The sequence below is a fragment of the Poecilia reticulata genome, linkage group LG11, assembly GCF_000633615.1.
Source record: "Poecilia reticulata strain Guanapo linkage group LG11, Guppy_female_1.0+MT, whole genome shotgun sequence".
In the NCBI taxonomy this organism is placed as follows: Eukaryota; Metazoa; Chordata; class Actinopteri; order Cyprinodontiformes; family Poeciliidae; genus Poecilia; species Poecilia reticulata.
The window spans coordinates 13238723-13255892 of record NC_024341.1 but is presented as its reverse complement, the minus strand read 5'-3'; the positions used below and the strand labels follow the sequence as shown (position 1 = coordinate 13255892).

Below are 17170 nucleotides of genomic sequence, written 5' to 3'. Positions count from 1 at the left end.
AGTTTTTATTAAGCAAAACTCAGCAGGCTTTTCTCATGGTGGCATGAATTAACAATTCAATATTTGCTTTTGTTTTTTTTCTTTTTTCATTTTTCTGCAGTTCCACGTTAAAGTTTGATGCAGCTCTGCTTTCCTGAATGGCCTGTTTGCTAACAGGCAGCTCTTTTTTATAAATTACAGAACACTAAAAGGTTGCATTGTGCCCTTGTTTATAATTTTAATATCTTGTTAAATTGCCGGTTTGAATATTGCAATACTTTCCTATAACAAAATAGACCTGCAGAAAGAAATTACTAATAAAATATCTTACATATGCAGTTGTATGCTATATATGGAGATGTTCGTTAGCTTTGTTTGTATACGTCACATTTTTGTAATTTATCATTGTTTATTAAACTCTGAAAGTTGTGTGGCTTTGTTAATATTTTGTCCTAGAATGTGGTTAGATGTGCCCTTTTTTGTTGTTGAGCACCTGCCCCTGTAGTGGCCTCTGCACGGCCCTGACTAGAAGTGCAGCTCTGACATCAATGTCAATATAATATCACATTTATTTAACTTTAAGCTTCCTGCTGTTGTCTTGTCATCACAGTTTTAATTTCCTACTTGTGTTTCACATATACAGTCTGAAGACAGCAGCAGAAGTGAGCATACAAACAAAAGGAAACTGACCAGAAACTTTGATACGTGTTCCCGACTGAAGACGTGAGCTTCGATTTCCTCTTTGCACAGCCTCCTTTCACAGAGCAAACACAGGCATCCTACATCCTCCTCGTTCGGTGCTAAGGCCACGTTGTGGAGAGCGAGGAACTCTTGGCCTGTAAATAAATACACACATAAATAAACAAACTAAATAAATAAGGTACTTTTATTTATTTACTAAATTTATTTGTTTACTAAATAAACAAACAAATAAATAAACTAAATAAACCCCAAGAGTTTCTGTTAAATTTTATCCATCTGCCTCAAAGTTCATCTGATGGATCTCCTAAATTATCCAGGCTTTGCTTTTTTTTTTTTTTTTTTTTTTACACGTTTTCTTATTTTTATTCCGCGTGAATGTGTGACGTCCTGATCCGACCACGCGATTGGAAATCGACCCTGATCACGTGGTTTCAGACATAGTCGGGTTCGGATTAGAATCGGGCGTCTCCTCCGAATCCGGTATCGGATATACATGTATATTCGTTCTAAACCCGAATAGTATTCATTATCTACCGTTTTGTAGTAGTACAGTCAGACTTGTCTCGAAACGACACATGCGCTGCACTTTGCAGCAGTACTGTCGTAAAGCGAAGCAGACCAAGATATTTGTGCGCCGTTGCCGCCTTCGCAACATTGTTGCTATATTTACTTAGCAACTATTTCCATCTTTAAAAAAAAAACTGACTAGCAACATCTCTAGAAATGTTCCCTGTTTAGGAAAACGGGGAACAGGAAAACGGTGAGCCGTTAAAGCTGCCGTCATAATAAAGAGTAGACCCCGCATTGGCTACTCGTTCGCAGCTGTCCCCACCTCAGGAGCACTTGCAGACGGTCAATCAAAAATACCAAAATAAATATCAGCATTTCATTAACACAGCCTCATTGTTCCGTTAAATGATAAATGAGGTGGATAAAATTAGAAAAGGGGGACACCGTGGACCTTTTGTTCGCTCGTTGACTGCCAAACGGGCTACTCACCTAGCAGAGGAAACTCCTTCCCTTTATGTTTGCTGCATGTCTTCCTCTGTGGTACTGAAAGGGCATTTTACAAAAATGTGTACGCCAGATTAGAACAATAAGTGATTCAATTGACTTTGGATTCTTTATCATTATACTCTACAAACCTCTATGCATAAAACCACGATACTGCACTTGAAGGCTGCGAAATACTGTAGTCACAACAAGAACAGAGATTTGTAAATTTCGCGTTATTTCACCAGAAATACCGAAGTATTCAAAACTAAGGAAAAGAGTTTTTACCTTGTTCGTAGCGAGTGTCTGTGAGTAGCCACTGAAATACTGAGTGTGGAACGTCAAAAATCTACAAATACAACAGATATAGCATATTTATGATAAAAAAAGACACCCAAAGGAAGGAGTAAGTTGCAGATATAAACATATTGTTAAAAACTTGCAGGTCACCTTCAAGATGATCCGGGCTCCATTTTGTTCCTCCTTCCATGCCGTCCACCTCAGGGTCCCGTCGTCCAGGTCTCCGTCCCAGCCAAAAGGCAGCAGCCAGGGATTCTGATACAACTGAGAATATTAAACAAGCCAGTGGTTAAATGAAATGTTTTACTGAAATAAACAGCTGCTGCGTCCAATAATATGAGGCACACGGCATAAGTTTTTCCACTTATTGTAATAGAAACAGGATTATTCACTTTATATGGTGTCTCGACTGGATTTCCAAGTTTAAGATTAAATTTTAAAAACATGTCATTTTAACAGTACAAGTCTTTATTCAAGCTCCTTTCCTAAACAATAAGAAATAGTTTTCAGTTGCATTCAACTAAAAACTGAACCCTAAAGTGGAATCACATGAAGGTGCAAAAACACATGCATAAAAAAAAAAAAAAAAACATGTAGAAATTACAGAACTTTATCACAATAGAAGTTAACCTGAGTGCTTATGAGATGCTTTCGGGATTCAAAATGGTTCCGGATGTCAGCCTGACAAAACCAATCCTGACAGGCGAAGCACAGATAAAATGGGTCATCGTTAGAAACCGAGGTGAGACACGTCATAACCAGAGATGTTCCTGCAGCACAAAAATAAAGACATTTTAAAAAGGTTGATATTTTCTAAGGATAACATATAACATAAACGTGCATGTGACCTTACCGACAGGTGGCACATTTGTCTTTAAAGACTCGTTGATGTACGTGTACAGGTCCACGTAGAACTTTCCTATCAGGAGGGAAGAAGAAAAACATTAGCAGATGTCTGATGTTACAGCTTGCAAAACTCAATCTTTGGGTTTAGTTAAGAACGCAATTCCATCTTTACAGTGTTTTCACCATTTCTAAGTCCCCAGTGTCCTGCATGTTTTACATGGTTTCTCATTTCCTACCGGCCTCTTCCGAACCTGATTGAAGACTTTCAAAGGCAGCCATAATAAATATGGAGGACGGTGGATCAGAATTAGACAAGTGATCCAGAGGACTGAACAGTCTTTACAACATTGAGCTTCATGCTCAGACCCCAAAACCGCTCTCATTAAATGTCATTTATGTGAGCTACCACACAAAAGATTAAGAGAAATGTTTAAAGGAAAAATGAACTTTTTATTATTGAATATCAGATACATATTATGAAATCTTTGATTATCGAGACTGTAAACATACCTCGGTCATAAAAGTGTCCTGTGAAATCTGTGGAAAGAACATCGGTTAATAAAACATTAATTAAACACAAAACACGTATTTCATATTTGACTAAATTGAGCTTTTTACCTTGAGAAATTTCCTGCATTATCTGTGGAAGATTAGAGCTTTTAGGCCATCAACCATAACGACTCCTGTTTGTTAAGAATTTTGGGGTGAGATAAAATTACTTACCCTTATGTGTTGTTTGCTTGTTAAATGCTCCAAGTACTTGAACATATTGGAGAAACTTGTACAGCAGTTCTTTTTTGTTTTTATAGAGAGATGCAGAAGAACAGGAAATGGGGATGGAAATGTCAGTGTTTGTTTCAAACTGTGATTTGACTACATTTAAAGTTATGCCTGTATCACAATTTATCACCTGGCAGTACAAAATGCATTTGACCTCCTTAGTTGAAGGAGCAGAGGCTGGATGATGATCTAACAAAGGGAAAATATATTCAAATTTACCATTTTTAAAACTAGAAACTATGGAAATAATGAATACTTGCTGAAATCAACTAATAGTTCACAATTTCACACAATCACTACACAGATTTGTGCATGCTGATGTCACACATACCAATCTTATCGCCTGGTTTAATGCTTACAGTTAAGCATCTCTTTGTGACGGATTCCAGACTCTTCAAGGCTAAAAGACAGATAAAAAAAAAAAAACATGTTTCACTGCTCGACTAAGCTTAATGTTAAAGTACAGCTGCAAGCAGTTATGACAGGGTTCCAAGCTCTACTTGCAAACAAGAGTCCTGACCAAGTCCGCCTACGTCCCCCACTGTCCTGGCAAATCTTCACTTTCCAGGTTAATTTAATTTTTAATTTAAACTGCATTTAATGGCGATCAAAACTGTGTAAAACCTTACAAACTCAACTGCTGGAAATTATCTAAATGTTACGGCGTGTGAGGTTTGCTTATTCAACTCTTTAGCTAATTCAACTTTGTTCCCATGTGGTTAAACCAGACAACTTTATTCTAATATTAATCTCAGTATGAAATATACTCATGAACAATAAATTCTGGGCTAAAAAAAACTGGTAGATATAAAGGGATTTAGAATTTTTATGAAAAAACAAAAATCCAGAATTCTCCAGGGATGGATTTTCAAAATATGATTTATGGTTTAAGAATGATACACAAAAGGCATAGAAGCCCTTTTTTTGTTTGATCTGAAAAGCGATCTGCACGTCCCTTTACCTCAAATGGCTTTGACCCCTGAATAAAGTAAATTTAGTGAACCAAAGACTTAAAATCGAATACCAACCTTCTGAATAGGAATCAAAATTCACCGACTTGAAGACATCGGGCTGCAGCTCCACTTGCTGGCAAGAATACATTTTTACGTCACTTTCGATGCATTCATGCTTTAATCATTTTTTTATTTTTAACTTTTTAACATCACCAACCTGCACAGAAACATTTTCAGCAGCATGAATTTTCTCAGCTTGCTTTGCACAATCAAGCAGAAAACTATTCCTGTCCAACTCGTTTGAGGTCAGTGTTGAGGGATACCATGCTTTCTGTGCAGGAAAAACAGATTTGTGAGTAGTTCCCCTTTTCCAGGTTATAAACTGATTTTGTTATGTTCTCATTTGAAGAAAGTTATGTAATCAGTTGGTGTGATCCCACACCTTCCCAAAGACAATCATGTGATTCTTGCATTTTCTTAGTTTTCTGATATTTAGCTACACAACTCAAGCACCTTTGGGAGATCATCTTTTTTATTGTCCACTTTCATCATTTGTTTAGAAATGTCCTCCAAACCAAATATTAGGCCTCGTAATGTAATAGGTTATCTTGAGTACATAGTCTGAGTGACGAGGATAAATGAGTTTAAGCAGGACAAAAGCAGTATATGTTATAATTACTTTGTAGCATAAATGTTTAGGATGCCTTTTGCCTTTCTGTGCTTTTATTCCAAAGTTGATCATCAGTGTGGAAATCGTTTTGCCCACTTCAGGCGATGCTAATAAAATTTTACTCAAAATCCCTTTTCCACACTTAGAAAAGTTGGTTTAAATGGTTTTATTTCCCTAAGGAGATTAATTTATTTGGAAACTTGGAAATATGTTGTATTTACTCAGATTATTTCTTGATTATAAAATGCATCTTCTTTTCTGAAACATTTAACTGCCACGAAACACCAAAAGCAAAAAGAAATCTCAACTTACAAAATACAAGTGTACGTGGTCAGAGCTCAGTAAATGTCCGATGATCGTGTGGCTGGGAATCACAAGCCGGCACAGTGTGCAGAGGTAGTACTTCGGTTCTGGCTCAGAAGTAAAGCATTCAACAATGTGCTGCAGTCCTGCACAATTAAGGAAAAAAATAAAATAAAATAAAAATTGCAGCTTCACTAAACGCATTTTAATTTTAAAAACCAGCTTGAAAACTATAGAAAGTGTATTTGTAACCGTCAACTAATAACTTAACATTTAAAAAGGCATGTTTAGACTTAAGTTTTTTTTTTTACAAACCAAGAAGCGGATGCTGTCTGTTGTGGTTGCTGTGGTAACCTTGAAGAGTCACCCTGTTTTGGTGCACAGCTTGAAGGAAGAGAAAACAAAATTAACAAACATGACTAACCAAAGTCACTCAACATCTTCCAGAGCCAAAGGTGTGTTAATGAACGGCTACATCGTCTTGTTTCTTAACTCATCCTATTAAATTAGTCACTGATACACCTTCAAGATGTCTGTTTAGCTGGCTGAGTAAGATTTGTTGTTGCAAACATGTAAACTGTTTGGTTCCAAGGTTGGAACGCTCACCTCTTGGTGAGTAACACACCCTTTGAAGAGAAACAAAATTATGCAACAGTACCTCACCAGCTCATTCGTTCCTCTCTCAAATAATGAAAGCAGGATGCAATTTCATGATTTCAGTTATAAAACCTGTAAATTTATTCTGTGCTTCAAACAATATTTTATGTTTGTCTGCACTGATGACAAGTTGAGCTTTTGTTGTAGAGGAATAAAATTATTCCAACAGTTGATAATTATGTTGTTTGGCTGCTTTGCAGTAAGGTATGTTTTTATCAAAAGGAAAAGCACTGTGTCAAATGTACTGAGTCATTCTGACCTAGAAGTCAGGAAGGAATTCAGATTTGGAGAGATGTGGATTAACAAAATCACTGAAATGTTGTAATCATCCATCCAGCCAAATGTTGAAAGCTCCCAGCTGTGGACGATTCCAGGAAGGAACTAGGCTGACTGAGAATGCTACATACACACGGACATATCAGAGTATAAATACGCCCTGCTCTCAGTGAGAATGCGATTTGTGTAATGCAGGAGCGTCCAGAAGCTTCCAACTTTGGCCCAAACAAAGCAGACATAAACGGAGTCCGGTGATGATTTGATTTTCTTATTAGCCACCTTTCATTCCCCAATAAAATGGCGTCCCAAAGTGGAACCCGAACCCACGACTCGGAGATTAAGAGTCTCATACTCTACCAACTGAGCTAGCCAGGTTAGTTGATATGTTTTCTTCATGCTGAGATGCCAAACAACACTTAAAAAAAGAAAAAAAAAAAGAAAAAACATGAATCTCCCAACGTGGCTGTACAGTAAATTAAATGCTGGACGTCAATTCCCAGTCCCATGTTTTTTGTGGAATCGAAATTATTTATAGCGTCAAACAAAGCTGTCAGGTAAAGATGGGCATATACAGAGAGCCATTTTCAAATAAAAATGTGAAAAGGAACCAGCCTGGTCCTGTGTGAAAAAGTAATCATCCCTTACTAATTTAACAATCAACTGATTAATTACATTTCTACAAAGGTTGTGTTCAAGTCTAAATGGTTCAAAACTACAAAATGGAGATTCTGAAGTGGTAAAATCCAGACTTAAAGCTGTGAGATGTTGTTTCATAACCTTAAACAGGCTGTTTATGCTTGAAAACCCTTCAGAGTGGGCGGGGGGGGAAAATGCAAAGCAGGAAATAACTGCTGTATATTTCTGCCTTACTGCCTTGCATTGGAAAAGTACAAACTTTTTTTAAACAAGCAACATGCAGGTGTTTGTGTCATTCCATGACACAAACATTGACATCTGGTGATTATCGGCCAACCTATTTTGTATCCTATAGAGTAAGAGTGCGAACTCAAGTAGGTTGTAGCAGATTTGCATTCTGCAAGACTCTGTACCCGTGTTTTCTTTAATTCAACTATATTTATTTTTTCAGGTCATCGTTTAAAGCTTGTTAAGCCACAATAGCAGCACAAACCATACCCTCATATCCAGTATTTTTAAGTCTGGTGGCGTGCTGTGTACACATTCCAGGCGATTACACCAAGGCCATTATGAAGCACAATGTTTAAGAATAATGTTTAACCACGGTAAAAGCACTTCGGTGCTCCTGTCATTAGTAAATAAAAAGCCAGAGTTTCACTTAACCTACAAAAAGAAAAGGTAATGGGTGTTAAATGTGGGGCAGTCTTAGTTTATGAAGCTCTGAATGAACATTTAGAAAAATGGATACTCACTTTCAAACCTCTCAAGAAGTTTGTCATTTTCACGTAAGGTTTGCATCACTGGGAATAATCACAAGATTACAGTAATTATTTCATTTAAAAAAATTTTTTTTAATGAACAAATCATTAAATAATACCTTCTGAGTAGGTTGATAACATGAGCTTCTTAATGAGCGGCGGGGGTAAATGCAATAACTATAAAAACAGATATAAAAAAAAAGATTATTGATCCTAAAAACAATCTACAAATTGCAAACAAATATCTGTTTTGGGTTCACTTGGTTAAAAGTAACAAAAAACATTTTAAAATGACCAAGAAGCTTTGAGAAATGGAGGAAGAAAAACATAACAGCAATAAAGGATTGAAAACATCTATCTGCATTTCCTTTATACAATTATCTTCACTTTGTGAACTACGTTACTAAAATAGATTAACTTTTCATTAATTCTGCCATTTATTGAGAACCACCTGTAACTAATTGTGTATTTTTGGTTTGGTTTTTTATTAGCTTTGCTGCTCCGCCTTTCTTTTTGCCTCAGTGTCGCTGATCACAGTTAGCTTGTCACACCAACCAGTCCTGATCTGTACGAGTTAAACTGTGTCCATGGTATAACTTTACTATAAATCATTTGATTAGTTTCTACTGCTTCTTTGACCATCGTTAAGAAATGGACAAAAAGGCATCCCTTAAACGTACTTCAAATGACAACATCTAGTGCTACAGAAAAGTAACATGCGATTAATCGCCAAGGCAGAAAAAGATGCGTTTCTTTTAAAGATTGCAACCAATTTCACCTGCACAGTGGATTTAATGTTGATGAAAAACAGAAAGTATTTGACAGTACCATTTATTATATTGACAATTTACAGCATCACAATACCAACCCGCAAGGTTTGAAGCTCAGATTTTCTGCTTTCCCTTTTGAGCTTCCACCCCATAACGGTCGCCATGTCCACGTCGGGTTTCCAGGAGAAACTTAAATAATCTGGGTTTGTATATACCTTGAAATATATATATATATGGTTAACACCTCACTCTAGATTTTCATTTAAATAGTCATTTAAAGATGTTTGATACTTACAAAGTAGTGAAAGCAGTGGCATTCTGAAAATGTGTGGCATAAAATTGTGTCCATGGTGTATGTATCCTTACAAACATGGCAGAGGTAAAAACTTAAATCAGGCTTTTGACTGAAACACAGAGTGATCAGAGACAGGCCTGAAAGGAAATAGAAACACAACAATTACCCCCAACTGAAATAAAACCTCCTAGTAAACCAAAAATACACGAAACAGTCTGCAACCAGACAAAGCGTGAAGTCAGGAACTAGGAGGTTGTGACCTATGCACAACCAAATGTTGTCTGTGCACTCTGCTTAAAGAAGCTCTGCTTCACTCTGCAACAATAAACACTCACTAGGAATTTCATGAAGAAGAACAACAAGAAGAGAAAGAATAAAAATCCACAACAGGAGGAGCTCCTGTAAGAGCGGAAATACTATTTAAGGAGTTGTTTTTGCGAAAGGATTTTGGCACTTCTCTAGGTCAAACTGACCTGACTCCCTTAACTTCCATTTGCGTGCAAAGCGCAAACGGAACCAAAAAATGACTTGGAAAGGACGGCTGTCTGGACAGATAAGATCAACAATTTGAGATAAACTGTCCTATTCAGCAGTTCTGAAATGGAGCAGATGATGACTTCATGAGGTCTCAAATATTTGAAAGGTCGTCCAATACACGGCAAAATCTTTACGCAAATCAAGGGCAGCAACGCCATTGAAACTTTCCAACTCACACCAGTGAAGATGAGAGCGTATAAAAAAGGGTGATGTTAAGAATACGAGGAGATTTTTTTGTTGAGACTTTGGAAGATTTTTGAGTATTGAACTGATGAAAGTAATGAGGAATCCGTGGTAGTGTAATAAATCTCCGGCTCATCTATGGCCTAGCAGCAATAATAACGTCTCCGTGCGTTATTTCTATTACTTATATATTTAAGAGTATAGCCACCTTTCAATTCTCCAATACTATGGGTGTCAAGACCCAATTCTAAGAAAAATTATTGATCCCACCTTTTAATGTTATTCTGTTTTCACTTTTTATTACAGACCTAAACCCTTTAGATCAAACTCCTTTTCATATCAGATAAAAATCCAAAGTCAATAAAATACCTAGTTTTCGGATTATGTTTTTTAATATTTTAAGAGGAGGTGGGGGACCCTGGCCCTATGAGAAAAGTTTTTCTCTTACCTTGATTACAAACTAGTCAAACTCGGTGCCTCAGAATTATTTTGGTGACAAAATCAGATTCTCATGAAGTGGTAAAGAAAAGAGCACCAACCACTATGAAGCCATTTTGCTCTAAGACTATAGCCTGCCAGCTCCAAGTTTTTATTAAGCAGCTAAATTCAGGTTGGCTAATCCAGCAAACAACATTTTATCCAGCTAAAGTCTAAATATATTCAGTTATCATAGCTGACTTGTATCTATGTTTTAAAATCCTAGATATAATATAGATAGCATTCTTATAGCCATTACACTTTGTAGCAACAAAAATATGTAAATATGTACTGCAGAAAATGGAGAAACTGCAGCATACTCACCAACAGCAGGTTTCTGAAACCCAATATTTTTGCACTTTGGAGTCACAAATGCAATGTAGGGTATCCGGTCTTAAAAAGAAATATTACAGATTAATTTCTACGAACAAAACATAACATTGAATTTTAAAATTAACAGTAAGAATGTTATAATATACTCTTGATTTTTAACAAAATCTGTATTTTTTTTAATTAAAAAGCAAAAAAAAAAAAAAGACTATAAAACACACGGAAAAAAATGTACAAAAAAATTTACTTACAAGTGCAGTGTATGAATTCTAAGGAGGAATATTTTATAAAAAAAAAAGAAGCAATTTTAATACACAAAGTATTCACAAAACATGCATAAAAGATGTTGTGAAACAGACAAGGCAGCTAAACAGAATGAATGTTACCTTTTTGGAAAACATCTTGAAGCATCTGGAACACAGTAAAGATCAATTTAATTAAAAGGCCATTATCAAGAGCTTGTCTTTTTCTGGCACTTTCCAATTTCAATAAGCTAGACAATTTTCTTCATTTCCGTTTAATTTGGCATTGTTAGCTTATTGTAAAACACGGTGCAATTTGAATATAAAACACGTTTCAATCAGGCCAGGTCTTTCTGAAAATTACACAGGTAAAGATTTTAGAGGGAACCTAAATCATAACACAGCCGTATCAAAGTCACATGCTACAGTTCACATGCTACAGTATATGATTCATTTTAACCACTTTAGAAAAACCATTGTTCATAAAAGGCCTATACAAGTCACATTATTACGTTTCTGTCTCAAAAATAATCAAAATATGTTTCAGCAACAATTCTAAAAGTAAGTTTTTCACAAAGTGATTTATTTTTGAAGCTTTTTTGTTGTTGCGCACTAGCCAGCCCCACCCACTTCTGCTAAACACCTGGGCTGACTGGTGACCAGCTCCCCATCCAACGGGACCGGAAAAACCCAAAAACCCAAAACCCCACAAGTCTTACGGTTTTTGGGATAATCCGTTTATCTGTTGGTGTCGAGAGCCACCAACTACCTACTATCCAGGTGTCATGCCCTTCTTCAGGTAATGGAGCAATCAACAGAGTTGATTGCCAGCCCCACCCAATCAGTCAACACATCAATCGATTGAGTTGACTGATTGAGCAATGAGTTGATGGATCAATCAACTGAACTGATTGATCAATCAATGATTGATCATGCATACCCTCACATGCAATTATCAAATCAACTGATTAATTGATCAGCTGACTGATTGAATAATCAAGCTGATCAGTCAATCAGCTTGAATCAGTCAGCTGTTCAGCTTGACCGTTCAGCTGATTGCTTGAATCAATCAGCTTCAATCAGAGTGCATAGAATCAGCTTCTCATTAACTGAATTCCTTGTGAATCGGCCAAGTCCGTTTGCAACAAATGGAGATCTCTATAGGGGAGTCGAGGACGGCCATCTAATCTGGAACCATGGACGAGGGCAGTTGGCTTCTCCCCCTTTCAACAGTGCAGAGTCTTGGTCTCTCTTTAGTTCCGGGGTGTGGTCCTCTGTAGGTCTTCTGTCTGCATTACTTTTTGATTTCCGACTTCTGCAGTTGGAACTTAGCACTTTCCTCCTCTCCAGAATGTTTTAGACTCTCAGCCGATGGTTGTGGGGACGATTTACAACGCGACTTCTCAACCGCACCGTTCAGCTACACGACTTCTCAACCGCACCGTTCAGCTACGCGACTTCTCAATCGTTCCGTTTAGCTCCCTCTGTGACTTATTTCTCCTTTTCATCTGGAGTTACTCCCAAATTCACTCTTGCTCAATTTCCAAGTTCTTCTTCATTGTTCTGCATTCTTCGTTCTGTTCTGACCCCCGACTGACTTGTACCTTTAACATACTTACAGCACAGTACTAAGGTTACAAAGTATTCCAACACACATTACAATTACATTTCATTCTTATAAGCTTAATTAAAAAATGACTTTAAATAGAAATATAAGGATTAAGAAAGGTATGACAATTCTAGTGCTGTCAATACATTGTTTAAGGTCCTTTTCCCACGAATTACTACATCAACAGTCTTTTTTTACCTTTAACACACACCACGAAATAAAACACTTAGAGAAAGATCAACTGCAACTCTCACCTGTTTATGTCCTTTTGAAGTAATATGTTGCTTAAATTGAAGCACCGCTTCAAATCTTTTGCAACAGATCTAAGAAAAATAAATAAAAAAGGGAAAAATTATGTAAAAATTAGATTAGCCATGCAATTATACAAAAGTGATACATAAAAACACAAATAAAACTAAACCAAAACAAACAGAATTATACAACAATCAGGTTCAATGCTGAGGAAAGAGTGAACAAGTTGTTAATATTACAAGTTGGAAAAAAAGTGCCTCTTCTTTACAGCAGAGTAATGACTAGCTTTGTCTAGAACTGCTAGGAAAAACATGAACTTGGAAATAAGTTGAAAGATTTACTGAAACATTGTTTTTAAACAGTTATGTAGCATTTCTGACATTTTGAAGGAAAACTCTGGTATGGGTGCATTTATAATAAACTTTAATAAGCTATTTAGAAAGGGACAATGTGCAGAGCAAACATAACTAACCATTTGATGCACTTTAATAGATTGTAGCACAAGCTAATTTGTATTTACAGTCCCTGTCATGTCAACGTTTTTGATCAAACCACTTAGTTGGCAAGGGACTCCTTTCCTATAAAAACCCATGTCTGATCTCCACTTAGTGCCAATGAAGAATTATGTATGCACATGAAAACAATTACCAAATAACTATGCACGCAGCATCTAACTTTACATAAAACACCACCCATATCTTACAACGATGGTCAGTGTTCTTTCTCCTTCTCCCTTCTTGCTGTGACACGTTCATGAACTAGGCCGTACCCGTGCGACCAAAACGTCACGGTGTAGGAGTCATGATGTGGGATTTTTTGATGTACATATCTTTGAGAACAATGTGTGGTGTGTACATTTAAAGGGGCAGTTTTTCACTTAGAAGTAGTTCTTATTAGCTCAGCAGATGCACAGTTCCACCAGGTGTTTGCTAATCTCTCCTGACTAGTCTTAAGGAGCTGAGTTTGGGAGTGTTCTGTAACGCGGAAGTTTGGAAACTGCAGCTATGAGGAGGACTTTTGTCCCCAAAGGCTGTGCTCCTCCCCCCACCCTCCAAGCATTTTGCACAGCTGTATGGTTGATTCAAGGATTTCTCAAAAATGCATTAGAATCAAAGCAGAACTCGAGGTACGTTTTTGATGAAAGAACAACATGATGTAAAGCTCAAAAAAGTTGATTTTACCGAATACTACCCCACTTACTCGCTCAATGAATATTCTGGCTCTGACAGTGCTTGCAACTTGATAAAGTTAATTTAAATGAATCACAGCACCAGTTAAAGAAATGTCTCTTTTCAAAGTACTTCTTGCAAATACTGCATTCGCTTGGTTGAATAATCTTCAAACCAAAATACCGCACCAAGCAGCAGACATTACAAAACAAATAAAACTTAAGTAGAAAGAAATATGTAAAAATTCTTTGGATGCAAAATTCCTTTAAACTTGTTCATTTTATGACATTAGACATGCGCTTTACAACAAACTCGGTTGCACTATTCAAACATTGATGACGGCAAGCTATGGATTGTAGCCACTCATGCATTGGGGAAGCCCACTATATTATGCCATCAACTCTTCTGCCCAACACCAGCAGGTATGGTAGGTGAGGTGCCTTGCCAAATGGCACAAGGCCGTACACAGCTGGGGTGGGGGCTCAAACTAGCAATAAAAAAATAAAGCGCACATCAGTGAATGCATAATCAGCTCAAAGCATGGCAAAAGGGCAAAAGGAAGGATGCAGAGTTCTGGTAAAATGCAAGGACACCTTGCAAACTTCCAAGCCCCTTTTTGTCCTCATTAGATCTAGGTATGACCTAATTATCCGTTTCAAGGCATACTGAGATATACAAAAAGTCATAATTTCAAAATCACTAAAATGTTATGTCATAGCGTTCCTGTGGTATAAGTAATTAATTTTTTTTTTTTTTTGTCTAGCCTTGGGGTGGGCAATCCTGGTCCTCGAGGGCCAGTGTCCTGCAACTTTTGGATGTCTCCCTGGTCCAACACACTTGAATCCAACAGCTAAGTTACCTCCTAAGTCCAGTCAGGTTCTCCTGAGTCCTGCTAACATTTGACTCAGCTGTGCTGAAGTTGAGACACATCTAAAAGTTGCAGGAGACCGGCCCTCGAAGCCTGGAGTTGCCCACCCCTGGTCTAGCCAGAGATAAACTGTAGGGCAATTCTCACCAGTCACGTGCAGCTGCACCATCACATCCTCCAAACCACGCATCACTTCATAGCTATAAACTCTGCAAGTTCTGTGACGTTTTAATCCATCTCTCCTTTATCTTCTTCTGTCACACTCCACTCTTAATCTTTATCCAACGTATCTTTTTGCGTTAGATACGTTAACATATCTTACCAGTACCTTCATTATATATAGTTGAGGCACTGAACTCAGTGCAGTATGGTACGGCCATCAACACCCCTGTGCATGACCTCACCCACTTTATTGTGCACTTCTAAATTTTTGTAACTTGGTGCAGACTTTGTGCTTTGCTCTAGTCTATCCACTCAGTAAATGTCTGCACACTGGCAAAACTCTGGATATGCCATCTCTGCAACCAAAGCTCTGAACACATCCAAGAGGCACACTACCAAGAGGCAGTTTTTAATCAACCTCACTCGCTGAAGGAGTTATTTTTGTTCTAGACCGTTTACTTTCCACAAACCTGCACAGAAGCTAAAAATCTAAAGTTGCAGAGGCGATTTAACAAAAAACACACACACAGAGTAGCTCTCATTATTGTCCTTGAGAGTTTTGAACAGCACAAACCTATCCAAAGGACTTCCGAGGTAATGCCTGTAAAGTATCCCACCAGATACACAAATACACTGGACCACTGTTGGTCTAAAAAGAAGCATATTATACAACACCTCCATGCAGCTTTAAGACTCACTGATCACTGTATGTTTCATCTCATTCCACACTACTGACACAAAATGAAAACTTCAAAGTCAGTGCCAGGACTGATTAATCATAACGGATTTCACAGGACTGATTTGACTGCACAAATTGTAGTTTGTTTATATCGTCAACCACAGCCATGTGCAAACCAAGATGTCACACTTACAACAATAATAAACCGTGAACCAAAGAAACTTATTGTAGGGTAACCCTTGTAGGTACCCTGCAAGGATACCCTTGCAGGACCCTGCCAGGGGTCTTCAAGTCTGCCAACTAAAGGAGCCCATCTCCTCACACTGTAATGACCCCCACTATCCAATTGGCTGATAGATTCTTGTGTATGTTTGAAAACTAGTAAGACACTTTCAACCATTTGGCCACCAACAACTCTACCAACTATTCTCCTTCAGGTCCTCTACTTGCATCAAAGATCTCAGAAGAAAATGTAAATGAACTCTCTTGGCATCAAAAGACCAGGAAAGCTACAGGAGCTGATGACAATGCTGCCAACTTGTAACCACACTTCATTCTGCTTCACCTTGATCACCCAGGTTATACCAGAATCCAACCAAGTCAATTTCAGCTTGGTCTTAAATTGAATACCACCAACCCAGGTATCCTCCACCATCTCATAGTAGCAGCTTCTTACCATTACTGGGGCACAAGCTTTCCAACTGCCCACCAGCAGAAAGCTTGTAGCTTCTTGCTGTTGGAGAAACCAACCCTCAGCAAACTCCCGAGTTTCACCACTGTCACTTCTCTGTTCAAGAACCACCTGAATGTAGACAGAAGGTGGATTGACAGGTCCACTCGTAAGGCCTTACGCACTGGTCCTACTTCTCTGGGCCACAAGATTTGATATTTAAACTTTGGGCTTTGTGCGTTTTCAGGCAAGCCCTCAAGTCGGCTCCAGAGTTTCTGGTCATCTGGCTGCAGCCTGTTCTGCAAACATTTCTCTTATAGTATATGAGAAATGCTTGTGTATCACCTGTGTCTCAAGTTATAGAGACACAAAGAAAATGTTATAGACTTTAAAAACTAATGAGTAATGCATATATGGGATGATATAAAAGTTATTCACAACCTAACACCACCGTTCCACTCAGAAGCACCTGGACACTGACTTGCTCAAGTGTAGTGATGACTATGGATTTCCAGAGAACACTTTTCCTTTACCTACCAAAAATTTCCGATTCTTAGGAAATACCCTTTTCACTTGACATGAGCTGTTCTTCACACTTGCACTCTTCGGAGGAAGGTTCAGACTGTACTTCTTGTGGCAACTAAAGGGCAAACCTGTTGTCATTTACACAGCCATTGTTCCATCCATCCTTGTGCCTATGGTGGATAATAATTACCCATCATAGACTACAATGAAGTACAATGAAGAGTCAGATCTGCAGAGACAATCAGTATTGTCATCCCTCCACCCAGAATTAATAGGGGTCAAGGACAGATGCATATCTGCAGATATGTATGGGTTTGTTCAAACATCACAAGAACTAAAGAAAATCAGAAGAAAACAGAATATAGTATACAAGAAAAAAAATTTATAGTCACCATTCAAGGGACTCTGCCAAGAGTTAAACTGATAAATTAATTAAATGGGTCTATATGAAAAGGATTGAAAGATTAGCATTTTCCTCAGTCTAAGCCAAGGCAGATTTATTTTTGTTTTCTGAATTTACTAATGAAGTGTACAAGTAATTTCCTAGAG

General features: G+C 37.7%; 1 protein-coding gene across 7 annotated transcripts in view; it reads right to left on the bottom strand.

Moving 5' to 3' along the window:
- LOC103472337 (uncharacterized) overlaps nt 1-17170 on the bottom strand; it is a 43232-nt gene that overhangs the window by 13704 nt on the left and 12358 nt on the right. For 6 of the 7 annotated variants that reach the window (XM_017307639.1, XM_017307636.1, XM_017307634.1 and 3 more), the window contains exons 2-25: nt 12551-12619; nt 10832-10856; nt 10697-10714; nt 10440-10508; nt 8919-9055; nt 8722-8838; nt 7973-8030; nt 7848-7895; nt 5842-5910; nt 5536-5672; nt 4771-4884; nt 4629-4686; nt 3932-4000; nt 3731-3789; nt 3544-3612; nt 3439-3460; nt 3331-3357; nt 2828-2893; nt 2605-2744; nt 2125-2238; nt 1963-2023; nt 1827-1871; nt 1681-1734; nt 670-815 (exon numbers count right to left, since the gene is read on the bottom strand). In XM_017307639.1, the coding sequence (XP_017163128.1) occupies nt 670-815; nt 1681-1734; nt 1827-1871; nt 1963-2023; nt 2125-2238; nt 2605-2744; nt 2828-2893; nt 3331-3357; nt 3439-3460; nt 3544-3612; nt 3731-3789; nt 3932-4000; nt 4629-4686; nt 4771-4884; nt 5536-5672; nt 5842-5910; nt 7848-7895; nt 7973-8030; nt 8722-8838; nt 8919-9055; nt 10440-10508; nt 10697-10714; nt 10832-10856; nt 12551-12619 (1791 nt within the window). Of the gene's footprint in view, nt 1-669; nt 816-1680; nt 1735-1826; nt 1872-1962; nt 2024-2124; nt 2239-2604; nt 2745-2827; nt 2894-3330; nt 3358-3438; nt 3461-3543; nt 3613-3730; nt 3790-3931; nt 4001-4628; nt 4687-4770; nt 4885-5535; nt 5673-5841; nt 5911-7847; nt 7896-7972; nt 8031-8721; nt 8839-8918; nt 9056-10439; nt 10509-10696; nt 10715-10831; nt 10857-12550; nt 12620-17170 lie in introns of those variants that run through there. The other variant, XM_017307638.1, reaches the window with a different exon arrangement.